General features: G+C 50.0%; 1 protein-coding gene across 2 annotated transcripts in view; it reads right to left on the reverse strand.

Annotated features, from left to right (window-relative positions):
• CCDC13 (coiled-coil domain containing 13) overlaps positions 1-18,101 on the reverse strand; it is a 51,550-nt gene that overhangs the window by 25,080 nt on the left and 8,369 nt on the right. For both annotated transcript variants that reach the window (XM_059162354.1, XM_059162355.1), the window contains exons 2-7: positions 13,979-14,205; positions 12,464-12,612; positions 8,266-8,408; positions 6,558-6,647; positions 2,288-2,404; positions 1,000-1,104 (exon numbers count right to left, since the gene is read on the reverse strand). In XM_059162354.1, the coding sequence (XP_059018337.1) occupies positions 1,000-1,104; positions 2,288-2,404; positions 6,558-6,647; positions 8,266-8,408; positions 12,464-12,612; positions 13,979-14,199 (825 nt within the window). In that variant the 5' untranslated portion in view covers positions 14,200-14,205. The remainder of the gene's footprint in view (positions 1-999; positions 1,105-2,287; positions 2,405-6,557; positions 6,648-8,265; positions 8,409-12,463; positions 12,613-13,978; positions 14,206-18,101) is intronic.

The following is an 18,101-nucleotide window of genomic DNA, read 5'->3' on the forward strand; positions in this document are numbered from 1 at the left end:
CTCCATTTGCAGGTGAGGAGACTGAGGTGCAGAGGGCCAAAGTGACTTGTCTAAGGTCACTGAAACTGTAGACCAGTGACTGAGGCCAGACTCAAACTGGGGTCTCTTGAACCCCAAGGCCACACATCGGTCATTCATCACAGTGTTCTGGATGCCATCCCCTCTTCGTGTTGGCTTCAAGGATCCCACAGGAGGCCCCAAGGATCCAAGCGACCCAGGAACTGTGAACTTGAAGTCCCTGGGGCTGAGGGCCATATGCTTGGCCAATAGGGGAAGTCACATTCCTACTCTTGGCTTCTTGGCTTGAAGGGGAAAGAAGAAGATAACCACATTCAACCTTTGTACAGTGTTCGCTCTGCGCCAGGCACTGTGTTGGCCATTTTATGCAATTGACTCATTCGGTCCTCCCATCAACCCTGTGGGAGAGCCCCTATCATTATCCATGGTATAGGGAGAAGAAAACTGAGGCACAGAGAGGTGAAGGAACTTGCCCAAGGTTGTACAGCTGCTGAGTTGAGAGCTGGGATTTGAGTCCAAGCAGCCTGGCTCCAGAGCGCCAGCTTTTAGCCTCTAAAGTTGGTCCAAAATATTTAGAACATAAGGAGGGGGACAAAGCTAAGTCTTTACTGGGTAACTCAAACTTTCAAAAGTCTATAAGCATCTGGACAAAACTGGAAAAAGCCGGCAAGTACAACAGTCACGCGAATTTACATGAACTAGGGGGAAAAATATGCCTAGAGTAAAATAAATCAAAGGTTTTGGCATGTGTTAAGCGCCAGGGCCTGGCACGTGGTAAGTGTTATATAAATGCTTGTTCATCAAATAACAAATTAAAATCAGGCCAGTGGGGGGGGAGAATATTCAACAACAGCCCTGCAAGTATGCTCTGCTGGGCCTAAGGGCCTTTTTAGGGTTCTGTGTCTCTCACGTGGGGTGGCATGACCTTTCTGGGGGTATTTCAAGCCCTCTGCTCAGGGCCTTTGACAGAAGTTCACTCACCTTGCTTTGCAGCACGAGAATCTGTTGAGCCCGGCCCCTCCACGTCCCCGGGGAGGACAGGAGCTGCTGGACATTCACGTCTTCGCCGACCTCGCTGGTCAAAACCTGAAAAGGGAGGGGCCTTTATGGAGGCCAGGAGAGAGGGCCCCCACGAGAGCCCTAAAACTGGTGCATCCTCAGAAGCAGCTCTGAGGGCGTGGGGCTCCCAGAGGGTCTGGCCCCCCATCTGCACCCCGGCCACCTGCTTCAAAGGCCAGTAGACCATGCTCTCAGAGCAGCGGTCCCTGGGAAAGTAGCCATCCCCTTGTCCCCTGCATTTCTTGATGATGCTTTTAGCAGGCAAGGAACTGCCAACAGTGCCCAGATGGGGTCCTCTGGTCTTGACATATTCTGGGATGAGTGAACCACAAAGTTGACCAAAATCTGCTTCCTTAATTTGTTCACTGAGATCCTTCTGGATCTGGATGGCTGCAGGAAGTATGCTACCACAGTTCCTCGCCCTCTGTGAAAAGCCTCTGACTAGCGGCCATGCCTGAGTGACCCCTAAATGTCAACTGGGGATGTTTGATTCCAGAAAGTTTCAACATTGCGGCTATTGGAGAATGGGGCACAGGCCCTACCTCAAGGCTTTGAGGTGGAAACAAAACCCTCCAGTGGGTGCCCTGGGCCCCTGAAGCCTGTCACGGGAACCAATCTAGCGCCCCGAGTCTCTGGCGCTTGTTTCCACAATAGAACACTGTTTTGGAAATCTTGGCTAGTCTGAGTGGTTCCAGCAGGGAAGACAAATGCCAGAGAATTCACTATGTAAATAAAAATAAATAATGAACCAGCTGGGACTGTGTCCCAAGTCTGAGTATTTTCCTTTGAAAGGAGCCTTTAATACACAAACAACCTATTCATTTTCTAATATTACAGAGAGCAGAGGGCAGGAGGCAAGTCTGGGCAGGCTTCCAAGTCCAAGGTGCCTTATGAAGGAAAGACCTAGGATCCACTAGGGCGCACGTAGCTCAAGGGAAATCTGCAGGACTCTCCCTGGGTAGAGGGCACTGTCCTCCTCTGTCCGGGCTGGGGAGGACACCACAAGGGCCCCTCAGCAAGCCAGCAACCCCACTCACCAATGGTGTGTAGGAAGAGTTGACAGAAGGAAGTTACTGGATCTGGAGCCTGGCCCAGAGCATGATACTCACAGGGCCCAGCACTTGGTGCTCCTGAATGGAACCCATTGTCCTGGCCGTGCTCTTCCCAGTCCCAGCCCCACAACAACACCTGAGCGCTGGCTCTGGAATACCTTCTGGGCCATCCGGAGCTCCTGCTTCACGGACTGGATCTGGTTGCGGAGGTCACTCATCTTCAGGTTTGTGGCCGCCAGCCTGTCCTGCAAGGCCTTCACCTCTGGGGTCTCTGGCTATTTGGGCAGGACAGAGGAGAGAGTGGTCACTTATTGCTGAAATCATCACAACAATCCTGGTTCCATTCACCCAGGGCTGTGCCAGGCACCGGGCTAAGGGCTCCAGGTGCTGCAAGTCATTGAATCATCAGGAAGGTCTGTGAGGTGGGTTCAGTTGTCAACCTCCCCCAGATGTGCAAAGCAGAGGCTAGAGGAGGGGGGAGTCCTCTTAGTTGGGTTGGGGGCGGGGAACCTGGCTGGGACAGGTGGAGCAGGGACATGTATCATGACAGCCCACCTCTGGGGGCTGAGGCCTTTCCTCAGAGTCTTGCACAACCGGGGACGAGGGTGGTGGCCACCAAGGGGGAGTCCTTGGAGGAGGCCTGCAAGCTCCACCCCTTCCAGACCCTTCCACCCCTTCCACCCCTCCCACCCTAGGCGTGGGCTCTCTCTGCTATGCTCGGGAGAGTGGAATCACAGCAAAACAATCTCCACTCAGAATAAAGAGGAGACTAGTTCCATCACAGAAGGCAACCCCCAACAACCACCCTATCTTGGGGTCTCCTTCTCCTGAAACCATCAGCTTGGGCCTTGAGCTCTCCTTCCTGGCAAGGAGCTCCTGCAGCAGAAATAAGGACCCAGTTTCGTTGCCAAATGTTCTGTTTCTGTGGCTTGAAGAACTGCAGCAACCATAAAAACTCTGCCTGCTGGAACTCTTAGCCATGTCTTTTTTTCTTTTTTTAATTATGTTTGATTTAAACTACTTGGATGTAAATTTTCTTCAAATGTGCCGCCCATGTCTCTGTCTTCAGTAGAAGTTTCTGAGGCTCTCAGAAGGTTGGTATTAAAGGGATTCCACAGTTAGCCCATTGCAACCCCTTCTATAAGTGATAAAAATAAGGCCCAGGGAGGGGGAGTAACTTGCCCTGGGGCACACAGCCAGTTGGGGATGACATGAATCGGGTTAGAAGGGGCCCGGTCCTTCCCCTGCCCTAGCTGATTGTCTCCCTTGAAGCTGTTTCTGGCACCCAGCATCATGGGTGATGATGAGCAGCCCATCAGGCAATGATACCAAGACCATCTGGTCCTGCCCCGACAGACCAGGTAGGCTGAACTTCTGGGAAGCCAGGTAGGTGCTGCAGCGACTTTCTAAGTTTTCCTCACTAGGCACACACAGAATCTTCCCAGGGACACTGGTGTGGAAGGCAGATCTGCAGATATTGGGTCTGGGAAGTTCGCTGGTCCCCAGAGGTTGTGGACAACCCAGGTGAAAATCATCAGGAAAGGAAAGGGGAACCAGACACATAGTCCGAGAAGTTTTATCTGGTTTCCTCACTTATGGAATGGGTACAAGAATCCTTCTCTGTCCTGTTTCTTCACAGCACCACCACAAGGCTCAACAGCATACCCAGTGTGAACAGAATATAAACTGGCAACTTACATAAAACACAAATGTATCTTTAAAAATAGGGGCACCTGGGTGGCTCAGTGTGTTTAAGCCTCTGCCTTCGGCTCAGGTCATGATCTCAGGGTCCTGGGATTGAGCCCCGCATCGGGCTCTCTGCTTGGTGGAGAGCCTGCTTCCCCCCCCCCCTCTCTTCCTGCCTCTCTGCCTACTTGTGATCTCTCTCTGTGTCACATAAATAAATGAAATCTTAAAAATAAATAAAAAATAAAAATAAGGTATGTGTGTGTGTGTGTCCTCCCCCACCCTGTCCCTGTATCTGACTGCTGCTTGCCATTCCTGCTCCCTGCTGTTGGATGCCTGTCCCCGCCGCTGCCTGCCTAATGGGCCTTTGGTACCACTAGGCCCGCTGGCCCTGACAGGCCATGGTGCAGGAACTGTGTTTGTGAGCGTCCCATGTGATGACCGTGATCCTGCTCAGAGCACAGGGAGAGCACGCATTGTGGACAGATCTAGAACGCAGGCCATGACTCCCCTCTCTGAGCCTGGTCTCGTCATCTGTAAAATAGGGGTATATTAACCCCAGGGCCCAGGAGGCCTGTGAGTGTTGGGACAGGAGGCACATGAAGTATGCTGTCTAAAACAGATTCTGTCAGAGGGCAACGCTGGGGGCCTGGCCTGGCCTGGCCTGGGGTAGCTGGCAAAGTGGCTAGTCAGTGTCCTAGGGAGGGTTGGGCCCACGTGCGTGGCAGCCTTCTCCCCTCTGCTCTGCCAAGCCCCATCCTCCCCTCCTGGACAGCTGGGCCAACCCCACATCACTGCCATCTCAGAGCTGCCTCAGCTCAGAGTAAAATTCCACAGGCTTTGTGGGGGACCTTGAGTGGGGCCTAATCCTCCCCTTCCCTGGGCTATTTTCTGTGAGGGAGTAACTGCAACGCAGTGCTGGGGGAACAGATGATGCCAGTGCTCTCGCAGCTCAGCCTCGGGGAGCCCCGCGCCCACCACGCCATGTGGAGGCAGGCCATTCAGCTCCACTCTGGAATGCGCTTTGGCCCCCGCATAGACCTCTGAAGTGTGGTTCAGACTTGGGCTACCCTGAACGAGGAAGTGAGGGTGCACGCTGCTTTGGTTCTCTGACCAGAAGGTGCCCTGGAAAACACAGGGTACGGCTGAATGGAGGCTTGTCGCCTGTCACCTCCTCTTCTGTCAGAAGCCTGCCAGGCTCCCCGCGGCCACTGAGCAAAGCTGAGAGCTCCAGCTCCAGCTGCCGGTCAGTCAAGGCCACCCTCCGTGGGTGACCCCACCCTAGCCTTGTGTGGCTTACATTCCCCTTTCCCCTTGTGGGCCCAGGGCTGCAGCAGAACACTGTCCAGCCAATACCCAGCTAGCAAACAGAATAGGGATACTAAGTGCTCACCGGCCTCTCAGCCTTGGCCTGTACCGCTCCTGCTGGAGGGCCCTCCCACACCTTCCCCCTTCTGCAGCAAGGCCCACCCCAGGACCCCTTTCTCCAGCCCACCTCCTGGCAGCCTCACAGGGAGGGTGAGCTCCCTCTGTGAACGCTGAGGCCCTGGGGCTCTTTCGGAGGCCCTGTCCCCACCTCCCTTTGGTGTGGCTACTCATCTCCCTTCCTGGGCTCCCCTATGGAAGAGGCCCTGTCTTGGATTCCCTGTGTCACAAGGCTCAGAAAAACCTATCATGCCCAACAAGTGACTGAACGAGCATCCTTCCGTCAATGGCGGCCTTATCAGGGACATGGCAACACTCAATGTTTTGGATAAACTGGGAGCCGCTTAGCAATGTTCCCTGTAACCAGGAAAAGCTCTACAGAACAGCCCCTGTCAAGGGCAGAGCCCCTCTATCACCTCTCCAGCAATGACACAGAGTTACCCAAGACTAGCCTTCATCCCCTTAGATTGCCCCCATGGGAACTCTGGGGGCCTATCACTATAGACTGAAAGCTGAATTCTCCCCAAGAGAGGCAAGCGGTGGCTTAATCCTGAGTTGCAGGCAAAGGGAGGTGGAGCTGGAAAAGGAGCACTGAACAGGGAGTCCTAAGGTTTGGCTCCTTGTATCCTATATCCCCAAGACCACCACTGGGAGGCCTTCTGGGTTGTTCTAAAGACTCTGAGGTTCCTTATTATCTGGCACGGGCCCCACGCCCCTTCCTGGAGCCTATAGAGACACGGCCTTCTTTTCACGGAGCCGCAATTCCCATTGCCTGGGTTCCAGGCCCTACTCCCCGGCTGAGTAGAATGGAATCTGGGGAACAAGCCACCATTCCCAACTTTGTAGATTTAGAGCTCCAAAAAGGGAAGTCTTCTCAGAATATGAAATGTCCCCTCATCCCCAACAGGGCTCAGTTGGGCAGTAGTGTGCTCCCTGTCCTGGGGTAAGTAAGCGGCTGGATGTCTCCCCAGTGAGGATGCTACAAAGGAAACAGCTGAGAGTGGGAGGCCATTCGGACCAGGCCTTCCCTGCTGGCCTTGAAATTCTAGGTTTCCAGGGTCCTCGGGCCCTTCCTATTCTCCCTCTCTGGGGACTGAATCAGTTAGACCTTCACTAACCTCCACTGCGGACATTCCTGTCCTCAGGCCACAGACTTGGTTACTGTTCCCTGATGGCCATGCTGAGGATGCTTTTCACTGGTGGGCATTGGCTCAGTGGGGTGGACCCCAGACGGAGATGCCTACACTCCCACAGAAGACAGGAGGCCCAGGCCCATCACTGCCTCACAGACTCCCCAGCAGAGAAGAGAATTCATACCAAGGCTCTGTCGCCCATCTGAGCCCTCGACGCCTTGGCTCCCCCGTCAGTGGCCGCTGTGGCTGGTAGTTTGGCCAGGGCTGCCTGCAGCTGCAAAACAAACCTTGCACTTAATATTTGATTCTGTTTGGCAACTGTGAGGCCTGAGTGCAGTGCTCCATGTCACCGCCGGGTGTGTGGTTACTGAATCTCACTGGTTCACCTTTCAGCTCACTTTAGGACCATTCAGGGAAGAACTCGCCCTACCAATAGCTCTGCAATGGGAGAGGGTTTAATGGATCTTCTGGCCCACTCCCCAGTCACATACTAGAATTCACTAACAGCTTCACACTTAATACTGCAGCCGTGGTCCGTATCCTGGAGCTCCGTCCATAATCTGGGAGGCACAAGTGTAAAGGGATAATGGACTTCATGTGGTAGACAGGAAGACAGGGTCAGAGATGCTAAGAAACTGCCCCACTGGCTCAGGGCCTTGAGCCAAGCCCAGAGCTTCAAACAGCCCCTTTAAAGCTTTCCCGGTTGTTCACCCAAAGACCAGACCACGTCTAACAAGGCCAAGGGTGGCCTGCCCTCCCACCCCTCTGACCTCCTCTTCCTCTACTCTTGGCCACCTGGGTTTCCTCTCAGACCTTCGTCTCCACTCAGGGCCTTGGCGCCTGCTGAACCCTCTGCACCGGGGCCAGAGGGGACATCCCACATGTTTGCCGGTGTGGCCCCTCCCCTCCCTCCAGGGACCCACTGTGTGCATCCCTCCTCTAAGGGGCCCTCAGTGCTGGGTCTGCCTCTGAGGAGGGCAAGGCCCATGCCTATTCTGCTCCCCTCACAGGGCCTGGCACAGAGCTCGAGGTGGTTCTCAGACCATTTGTTACAGAATAATGAAGTTCTAATTCAGTGGCAGCATATAACAACTAAGGGGGACTGTGGAGGATCACAGACTTTGGGTCACAATGAGGCACCACTGCGTGCTGTGTGACTCAAGAAAGCCCCCTAATATAATATAGTCATATTATTGTTAAGTTAATTAGTATTTAATATAAGCCATATAAGGGAGCTACATAGGTTTTCTCTAGCACGTGGATTCCATCCCAGCTCCAAAGGTACCATGAACTGCTTGGGCTGTGTCCTTGCAAGACTGGAGGGGGGTCTGTGATTAGCAGTGGGAGGGGAGGAGGCAGCAGAAAGAGGAAGATGGGCAAAAGTGAGACCAGCTGCTGGAGTGCTGCATACTCACAAGGATCCCTGTTAATCTAGGTACAAATGTTTACCTAGTGCTTGTTACCTGCCAGGCACAGGTTGAAACGTTTTACACTGTTACATCTCCTAATGGGCAGAAAAACCTTAAAGTTAGTACTGTTAGTACTGCTATGTTTCAGATGGAGGAAGCTGAGGCACAGTGCATTTATAACCTACTGGAAGTCACAAAGCAGGTTAGTGATGAAACTGAGATTCACACCCAGGTGGTCAGGCTCCAGATCTGAGTCCTAACCACCCTGATGGCTGCCTCCCTGTGCCCTGTGTCCCCCTTGCTTCTAGACACACTTCCCTCCCCTCTCAGGACAAGACAAAGACTGAGGAACTCTTTGTAAACACTGACCCACCAGCCCTTCAGAAGGACCCAAAGCATCTACATGTGGCTCCCTCTCTGGAGGAGTAGACCAGGGTCCTGGGAGTCCCCACTGGAGGCAAGAAAATGACCAAGGCCCCTCACTTCCCGCTCCAGCTCCCGGACACGATTGCCCAGCTGCTTCACTCTGGTTTTTGCCCCCTCCGACTCTGCTGTCAGCACCCGGTTCTTTTTGGACAGCTCCACAATCTTGGTGGCAATCGCATCCCCGGCCACACTGGCTGTTCCTACAATAAAGGAAAACAGAGAGGTCAGTGAAACACACAGGCCTACACATCAAACTCATGGCACACTACCAGTGGCCCCGGGGTTTTAAAAACTAGAACACTCATGGAAGGGCAGAGGCTCAGGCGAGTGACCATGTACCTGGGAACCCTGAAACCCAACTTCAACGAGTAGAAATGCAACTGCTCAGAAAAGTATACATTTTACTTCTATGGGATGTAAGTTTATTGCCCCAGTTCTTCATGTTCTCCTCAACGACAGGGTTACATATCCACACCCTAGGCTCTATGACTCTGCCGTGCCCTCCAGCCAATAGGGTATACCCCCTCGACCCTTCTATGCCTGCCTGACTCTGGCTCAGCCAATGACTTGTTTGGCCAATGGGTTGTTAGCAGATAAGGCACAGGTAGAGGCTTGAACAGGACTTGGGAAGTTAATTCCCCCTCTTTTTGCTTGTACTGTGTCCACAAGAACACAGCCAGACCAGCTGACTGGTCCCAGGAAGAAGAGACACGTGGGTCCCAGGAAGAAGAAGAGACACGTGGAACAAAGCTGAACCGCCCTAGCCAGGCCTGGCCTAGATCTGCTGAGCCCCAATTAACCCCAGATGTTTGAGCTCAATCCATGCTTCTTGCTGAATGCTGCTGACATTACGTGCTGGTTTCTTGCACACAGTTTTGTGGTGACACCTTGCCAGTACAAACGCACGCATTCATTTGTAAATATTTTTTGGGTTTCATCAAGTATTGGGCACTTTCTGTACTAGGGATTTAATGGTGAATAAAAAAGACTTAAGGAGTTTACATTCTAGCTGGGGAGAAAGATAATAAAAAACAAATAAATATATATTCCAATGTCCAGGAGAACCATGGGCTATGAAATAAAGGGAAGCCAGGCAAGAGGGTGAGAGGGATGGGTGATGCTATTTTATTTATTTATTTTTAAGATTTTTTATTTATCTGCCAGAGAGAGAGAGAGAGAGAGAGCAAGTCAGTACACACAAGCAGGCAGAGAGGCAGGCAGAGGCAGAGAAAGAAGCAGGCTCCCCGTTGAGCAAGGAGCCCGATGCGGGACTCGATCCCAGGACCCTTGGATCATGACCTGAGCCGAAGGCAGCGGTTTAGCCCACTGAGCCACCCAGGTGTCCTGGGTGATGCTATTTTAGATGGAGTGGTCAGGAAAGGCATGTCCGAGGAGATCCATGTGAACAGAGACCTGGATGAATAATGAAGAGAGGGGTCAAGACATAAAAAAGAGTGTTCTCAACTAGGAAAAGTATTCTAAGTAGAGGACACAGCGAGTGCAAAGGTCGAGAGGCAGGAATATGTTTGGAGTATCTGAGGACCATCAGGCAGCGCAGAGTAGCTGGAACACAGTGGACAAGGGCAGGAGGCTGGGGAAGAGGTAGCCGGAAGGATGGGAATGTGGGAAGTTGAAAAATGTGGTGCTGTGCCGACGGCGGGCAACGGGAGCTTGCCCAGCTTGGCTACTGACTGACTCGACAGCCTGAGAGCCCCAGCCCAGCTGGGCAACGGCAGGTCTGATCAGATGGTCTGCAAGTTCTCTGAATGCTGCTTATGCTCTAGCAATGGGTAACTGGCAGAGGCACTTTTCTAAGCCTGCTTTTTAATATGACTGTCACAAGCCTCAGAACAGCCTGAGAGTGACAACTGGTGGAAGGTAAACAAGCATGCTGGATGGTTTTCAAGGCAACTCAGCCCAGGCTTGCTGCTGATGGCCTGGGCCCGGCACCGAGTAGGGCAACTAGGAGTGGCTGCCCTTGGCCATCTCCCATCTGCTGAAGAGGCCCGGGACACTTCAAGAGAAAGGGTTTAGAACATGCGGATGGCAGCCAGACCTAGAAGTACACGTGGCCCAGCAGTGAGTTTTCTGGGTTATGTTTTCCTTCCAGGACTCAAAAATCCCGGAACTAGAAGTCATGAAGAGGTCCAAGAGAGGCCCTCTCTAGTCCATTTTTTTTAAAAAATATTTTTACTTATTTCAGAGAGAAAGAGAGAGAGTGTACAAGCTGGGGAGACAGGCAGAGGGAGAAGGAGAAGCAGACTCCCTGCTGAGCAGGAAGCCTTATGTGGGGACTTGATCCAGGACCCTGAGATCAGGCCCTGGGCCAAAGGCAGATGCTAAACTGACTGAGCCACCCAGGTGTTCCTACTAGGCTCTTTCTAGTCTAAAGGGCAGGAAGGGGGACTCAGAGAAAATAAGAAAAAAAAAAAATTTTTTTTTTGGTTTTCCTAAACCCCACTCTTGAAGCTTCAACTGCATGGTAAGGGGACAGCAATGAATGGACAAGCATAAAAATGCTAAATATATGGGAAAATATAATAGGCTATTTGTGTCTCCTTAAGCTTTTTATGTGTAATGGTTAAGAGCAAATAATATAACACTGTTTGTTGGGATTTTCAATATATAGAGATACAATATGTACAAAGCTGCATTCTTACAGGGGAGGGCAAAGGGATCGATAGGGTGGTCGTTTCTTCATTCTGCTTGAAGTGGCAAAATACTAATTCTAAGTAGACTGTGAAAAGATACATATCTTGTGCTTACCTGAGCAATCACTAAAAATTCATACAAAGAAATAGAGTTTTTTAAAAAAACAGAATTAAAGCAATCACCAAAGATCCAGCTAAAAGAAAACCAGTCCGTCAGCTGTCAGCAGCCCATCCCTTGTGGCCTGGTCTAAAAACATGCGCCAGGCCCATCAGACTTTTCTCTTCCAGACTTGATGTTGGAAATCAGAAATGGGAACTGCACAGCAAGGACTGGATTCAAGCGGTCTTGAGGAAATGTTAGGGCTGGGAATCAGAGGAGGCCATGGGCAAGTGGGCAGAGGCAACAAAGAGAGCGCATGGGACAGTCTGGGCAAGAGGGAAGGGCCCCCAGATCCGCAGTCTCCCAGGGTGAGGAAGCATCTTGAGCTTCCCCCCTACAGCTTATGAGCTTCTCTAGAGCTCTGTCCAAGGGCAAGTTGCCCCTTCACATCTGAGCTTGAGCCAGGCTGGGTGTGTTTCTATGTCTCACAACTCCTTCTCCTCAGTGTGGTTTTTGTTTTAGACAGAAGAGGCCCAAAGAATGGAGGGAGACACAATGGGCTACCCAGGGCCTTTAGGATACCAAACTCCCTTTGCTTTTTCATTCAGTACTGGTGCTTTGCACCCACACTTAAAGAGACTGGCTCTTGAAAGCAGGGAGGGACGCCCTGGCAGATGGTAACAGAGGCCCGTTGTTATCTGTGATTGGTTATACCAACTTTCTGGTTTAGTCAGCTACCTGGGAATTGCTCAATGGGTATAGATGGAATAGAGGACAGTCAGGGCCAAGGTCCCGACCAGATCTGCAGGGCCAAGGTCTAGCTTATAACCACAGAGCCAATGTCCAGCCCACACCCACAGAGCTAAGGTCAACTCCAGGACCACAGGCCAACGTCCCTACCAACAGAGCCAAAGTCCAGCCCCACCTGAAGGCAAGCCCCACTCTAGACCCTCCAGGGTCCTAGGAAATCCCCTCAGAACAGCTACCTTCCCTGTCCCATCCACTTTTCTGGGGCAGCACATGCTGTGGGGAAAATGCCTACTTCCACTGGGGTTTTTTCACATCCAAATACAATGTCTGAGTCAAACACAATGCTTTCATGATTGCTTAAGTCTCCACAAACTCCAGGAGCCCCTGGGTGGCTCAGAATGGACCCCGCTAGCCCACTGACATGCAGTGAGCACCTATGGAGAGCACCTGTTGTGAGTCCTAGATGGGCCATCAGCACTGCCCGAAAGCCTGCTGACTGTCCCCGCTGTTCTCGCACTCCCATTTCCTGGCACACTGGCCCCCGCAGCCTGCTCTCTTCCTTCGCTCGCTGCTTTATTTCCCACCCTCATCTGGACAAGCCTGACCGCAGCTGGCCCTTGGCACTCTCTCTTGAGCACCTGCCCTCTGCCACCTGCTGTTTGCCCTGCCCAGGGGTGCTCCACGGTGGCAGCTGGGCCCGCTACGGGGACTTCTGGGGTGGGGGGGTGGATTTTCACAGCCATGCTGTGGCTACCTGTGAAGGCAAATCTGTCCTCTTCTATTTTCTTTTTGAGATGTTTGATTTCAAAGTCCCTTTCCTTCAGCAGCTTGTACAATCGCCCATTTTCATCCACCGTCTCCCTGAGCTGCTCTCGAAGGTGTGCAACCTCATCTTCAAGCATCCTACAAGGGAAAGGCAGAATTAACTGGGAGCAATGGGCGGGAGTCAGGGCTTTGCCGCGCAGGTGTGCTGTATCCGGCCGGACACTAGGTGGCGGTAAGAACAGGCCTGTACGATGGGGGCCTGCGTGGCTCAGTGGAGTTGAACCTCTGCCTTCTGCTCAGGGTTCTGGGATTGAGCCCTACATGGGGCTCTGCTCAGTGGTGAGCCTGCTTCTCCCTCTCCCTCTGCCCCTGCTTGTGTTCCCTCTCTCGGTGTGTGTGTCTCTGTCTAATAAATAAATAAAATCTTTTTAAAAATAAATAAAATAAAATAAAATAAAGTAGGCTCCATATCCAGCATGGAACCCAATGCAGGGCTTGAACTCATGGCCTCATGACCCCTAAAGCAAGACCTGAGCTGAAATCAAAAGTTGGATGTTTAACTGACTGTGCTGCCCAGGGGCCCCTGGTGTTATCATTAGTGTTGTTATTCTACCAATGGCTCAAGTCTGCACCAATTCCAGCTTCTCTGATTTGGGGAAAGATCATTGGGAAGTAGGTCTGGAGTTAACTTAGAGCTAATAGCCATAGGAACTTTTTCAATTAATGAACAACCTGTATGTTTTTCCCAATTAGCATTTTTTAGCATAATATTTTGAAAATTGAGAAATCATAAAAGGTAGAATCTGAAAATGGAGAAGAGAGATGCTGGGCCAAACCAGAAGCAAAGAGACAACTCAACAACTATTATGGTTTATTTTTCTTTTCTTTCTTTCTTTCTTTCCTTTTTTTTTAACTTGCAGAGAATCTTGTATCAACATAGCCTTCTGTTTCTAATACAAAGAATAAATCAATATGCATCTGTGATATTGCTGAATTTAGAGCAAAATGAAAAGATTCTGGACTCCTTTCAACCTTTTCACTGCAAAGAACTAAGGAATGAATCAAGAGCTTTTTTATGCAGAGCTTTTTTAATGCAAGAGCTTTTTTATGTTTATGGATTGTTATGTGTCAGGAGAGGGAATTGGCATAGGAGAACGATCCCAGATGAGAGTTTGGAGCAATGATCTTTTATGAACCATGACAGTTAGCCAACCAGCTCCTCAGAAACCCAAACACGATTTTCATGAAAGAGAGACTGAATAAGAAAATTCAAGTGAATAAACTATACCATGATGAGCTTCCAATTTTCCATTTGACTTTAAATGATTTTTAAACACAGTTCATACCAAATTATATCCACAGGAGCACAGATCTATCAGACATCTGTGGCTCAACTTAGAAACATACATCTAATCAACATGATCAGTCCAGTGGTCTGTGATCAGTTTACCCCCTCTCTCCCTCTCCCTCCCGTGTTCCTGGGAGAGTTCAAACTTGGATTTACCTCTGCTCAAAGCTGTTTTTTGAGTTTTGCTCCCCAGCTTGGAGAAGGTTGAGGCCATCGGAGATCTTGAAGGACTCTTTTTGGTCATCGACTTTGATTTCGAGGCTCAATTCCTTTTCCTTCTGTTTCTCCATCTGCTTCTGTAACCTTTTGTGCTGCATCTCCTGCATGGCCTTGAACTGGAGGCGTAAGGTGTCCTGTGTGCCTTCATCTGCTGCCATCTAGCCCTAGGAGTAGGAAAAGCAGCAAACCCCCCTAAGTACACATTTCATGACAGTACTCAGCACACCTCTCTGTCTACAGTCTCCAAGTCTGGAGGACCCTGCTCAGAGATATATTACTACATACCCACTAGAATGACTAAAATTCCCACCAGCAGTGTATGAGAGCTCCCATTGCTCCACAGCCTTGGTTGGTTTCAATTTTAGTCATTCTAGTGGGTATGTAGTAATATCTCAGTGTGCCTTCAATTTGCATTTCCATGATGTCAAATTATATGAGCATCTTCTCATGGGCTTACTGGCCATTTGCATATCTTCTTTTGGGATGTGTGTGTGTGTGTATATAGAATATATATTCATATGAATATATATTCATAGAATATATGGGAACTCTCATTCTATGAATATATATTCATATGAATATATATTCTATATTTATATACATTCTATTTAAAACTGGGCATATATATATATATGATCTATTTATTATTGAGTGGTCAGAGTTCCTTATACATTCTGGGTAGTTTTGTCACTTTTGAACTTCAGATAAACAGAATAATAGAGCACTGACACTGGAATTTTTTAAATGGTCCACAACCTATTTTAAAGTGTAGACAAGTGTTAAGCACACCTGCCTTAAGCCAAACCTAAGTCATACCATTTACCCACCATACAATTACTCATAAATCTTATGGGTTCTCCATAAATGTCTTTACATCCGCCCCCATATTTCTAGCTCCACTGATAGCACTCTCACTGTCATGCTCACAGCCACCTCAGGGCCTTTGTACTTGCGGTTCTCTCTCCCTGGAATGTTCTCCCACCACCTCCCCTCAGCTTCTCTCAAATGTTACATTATCAGAGAGGTCTCTGTACTCTACTCTTGTAGAAACCTTTCTTACTCTCACTTCCCATGCTCCTTACCCTTTGGTATCTTCCTCCATAGCACTTAGCTTCCCTTGACATGCTATATGTTTGTTGGTTGTTGAGCTGTCTGCCAGCCCAACAATGGCAGGCACTGTGTGATGTTCACTGCTGGGTCCTCAGTGCCTAGAATGGGGCTTGGTGTGTAGCAGGTATGAAGTGAGTATTTGGTGAACTAATGATGGATGGTTCTGTTCCCAGGACTGCTCAGGGGGTCCCTCCTGCCCTGGTTGTCCTCTCCCTCTTCCCACTTCACTTAGAGTCTAGCCTGCATTGGCCAAGGGACTGCTTTCTTTAAAGCACAGCTCTGAGCCTGACATGCCCAGCACCAAAGAGCCTTATTAGATGCCCATTAGCCACAAAACCAAGTCCAGTGGCATTAAAGGCTTTGGGGGCTTAAGCTTCTGTCTCTTCTTCCAGCCTGTTGTCCTCTCTAGTGTCCCCTTCCTCCTCTCTCTACATCTCCCCCTCCCCTAACTTAAACCTTGCTGGTTTCCCCAGGCCCAGCATAAATAGCACTTCCTGGCCCTCCAGGAAGAATATGTTCCCAGCATCTACACCTCTCCACTGGGCTTATCTCCACCCTGTCCATAGAGGTGGTCCCAGAGCCTATACCAAGGGATTCTTAAACCTGTCTCAGTATCGAATCTCTAGAGATAGGATCTGTAAGTAGTGATGTCCAGGCCCCAGCCCTGGAGGTTCCATTGAATGAGTCTGGAGTGGAGACTAGGCATGGGGCTGTGTTAGCGCGGCCTGGGTGGCTGGGACGTGCTGAGGACTAGGCCTGCAGTCTGACCTTGAGCCTATTGCAGTAAAAGAGGCTTGGAATTCCTTACCAGGTAGTTTCGCTCATAAAAGGAGCTGTGCAGTAAAGAATTAATTCATCATTCTGGGCTGTCCACACCCAGCCCATTGCAAAGAAAGGTTTGACCCTTGACCTGCTCCTAGAAGCTAACCTCTAAGTCTTTGGTATATCCTTCCTGACAACAATGCCCTTCTTGACCTGGGTGACTTGGGCCACTGCAGATGATCTGTGCTAGCTAACAATGTGATTTTTATGATGGGGGCCTTAGGCCACGCCATGTATCAGCTTGACCTCTACAGGAGTGGGAAATTCAATGACTAAGGTCAGCCATGCAGGCAGTCAGCCATGCCTATGTGACTGACCCACAGTAAGAACCCGGGACCCCAAGGCTTGGGTGAGCTGTTCTGGCTGGCAATGCTCCATGCGTGTTGTTGGGAGAAGCAAGCACTGTTCCTGAGACTCCACCGGGAGAGGACAACTGGAACCTTGTGTTTCATGTCTCCTGGACTCTGCCCAATGTGCCTTTCTCCTTTGCTGATTCTAATCTGCACCTTTTTGTCATAATTTACTATATAACAGCTTTTCTGAGTTCTGAGAATGCTTCTATCAAATCATGGAAACTGAGGCTAGTCTTGGGGACCCTCAAACTACAGGAACCCCTGGACACCTCTGGTGAATGTGTGACAGCCCTAGATAAGTCTCCACTCACACTTTATTAAATAAGCAGACAAACAAACAAAAGGGTTTTTATTGGGGGTCAGTCACATAGGCATGGCTGATTGCCTGCTTGGTTGACCTTAGTCATTACATTTCCCGACCCATCTTTCGGGACACCCAGAGATATAATGTAACTTAACAACTGGACTCAATGTTACAAACAGGCAAATCAGACTTTTTCTGTAAAGGGCCAGACAGTAAACATTTTAGGTTTTGTGGGCCACATGGTTTTTGTTGTAAGTACTGTGTTCTGCCATTGTAGCAGAAAGTAGCACTAGATAAGCCAGAAATGAGTGGGTGTGGCTGTGTTCTGATAAAACTTTATTGCAAAAACAGGCAGTAGGCTGGATTGGGACTGTGAGACCTTAGCTTGCCAACCCAATTTAGGAGAATTTCACCTGAAAAAGTGTTCAGAGATGGAAGAAAACCCTTCTGAGTCTATTATTTGAAAATATAACCCAAGAGTTTAAAAATAAGTTTATCCTGTGATTCCCTATTTCCGTAGATTGTAAGAGGGGACAATCATATACTTCATTTTCCAAATCGGGTCACATTGAAGAGTGAAAGGGAGAGCTATTAATAATCATTTTGGGTCAAGAGCAACTTGGAGGCTGTGCCTAGCATATAAAGCAGCAGTTCCCACCCCTGCTGAACAATGGAACCACTTGGGAAGCTTTAAGGATCCTGGTGCCTGGGTCCCACACCCAGGGATTCTGAAGTCATAGGTCAGGGTGCAGCCTGGGTGTCAGACATGCTGTCTGGGCTGCTGTACCAGTCGCCTGGCCCAAGGGTTCAGAGTGAACTTGCTCTGTGTGAGCCCAGAGTGTTTCTAGACCTCTTTGGATCTTAAGATCTCTTCTTCAAGAAGCATGAGATGACAGGGAGGCCACAGATGTGCTGGGAGGAGCGAATGCAAAGCGGGGGTGGGGTGTGTGTGGGTGTTTGTGTGAAGATACTTTGTTAGCTATTCATTGGCAGAAAAAAACATTTTTTTTCTCCCTTCCTGGTGATTTCTCTTGGAGACTCCCTTCCTCCCCACTTGCCCCACACCTAGATGCTTCCTGTCCCTCACAGTGATGCTTGTGACCTATCAGCAAAAAGCCTCCCATGGCTGCTGGGCCTGCAGTGCCTCAGCCCCATGACATGACTGGGGAAGCCTCCACAGCTACTCCTTCACCTCACAAGGTCACCTCTTCTGCACCTTATCCCCAGCCTGCTCGCCCCAGCATCCTCCTAGTGCCTCCCCATCTCTCTGGCTGCCTGCTTCCCACCTTAGCTCCGGGTCTTGTCTTGGTACCTCTAATCTATACCACATATGGCCATTTAGGACCTTTCTAAAACCAGATCTACATGGCTTCTACCTCTCCAAGACCTTGCCAGGACTCATGGAGGGTACTCTGGCTGGCCCGAGGGTGCCATCCACCCCACATTTTTATTTACCTTTTTATTTAACTGA

The sequence above is a fragment of the Mustela lutreola genome, chromosome 2 (assembly GCF_030435805.1).
Source record: "Mustela lutreola isolate mMusLut2 chromosome 2, mMusLut2.pri, whole genome shotgun sequence".
NCBI lineage: Eukaryota > Metazoa > Chordata > Mammalia > Carnivora > Mustelidae > Mustela > Mustela lutreola.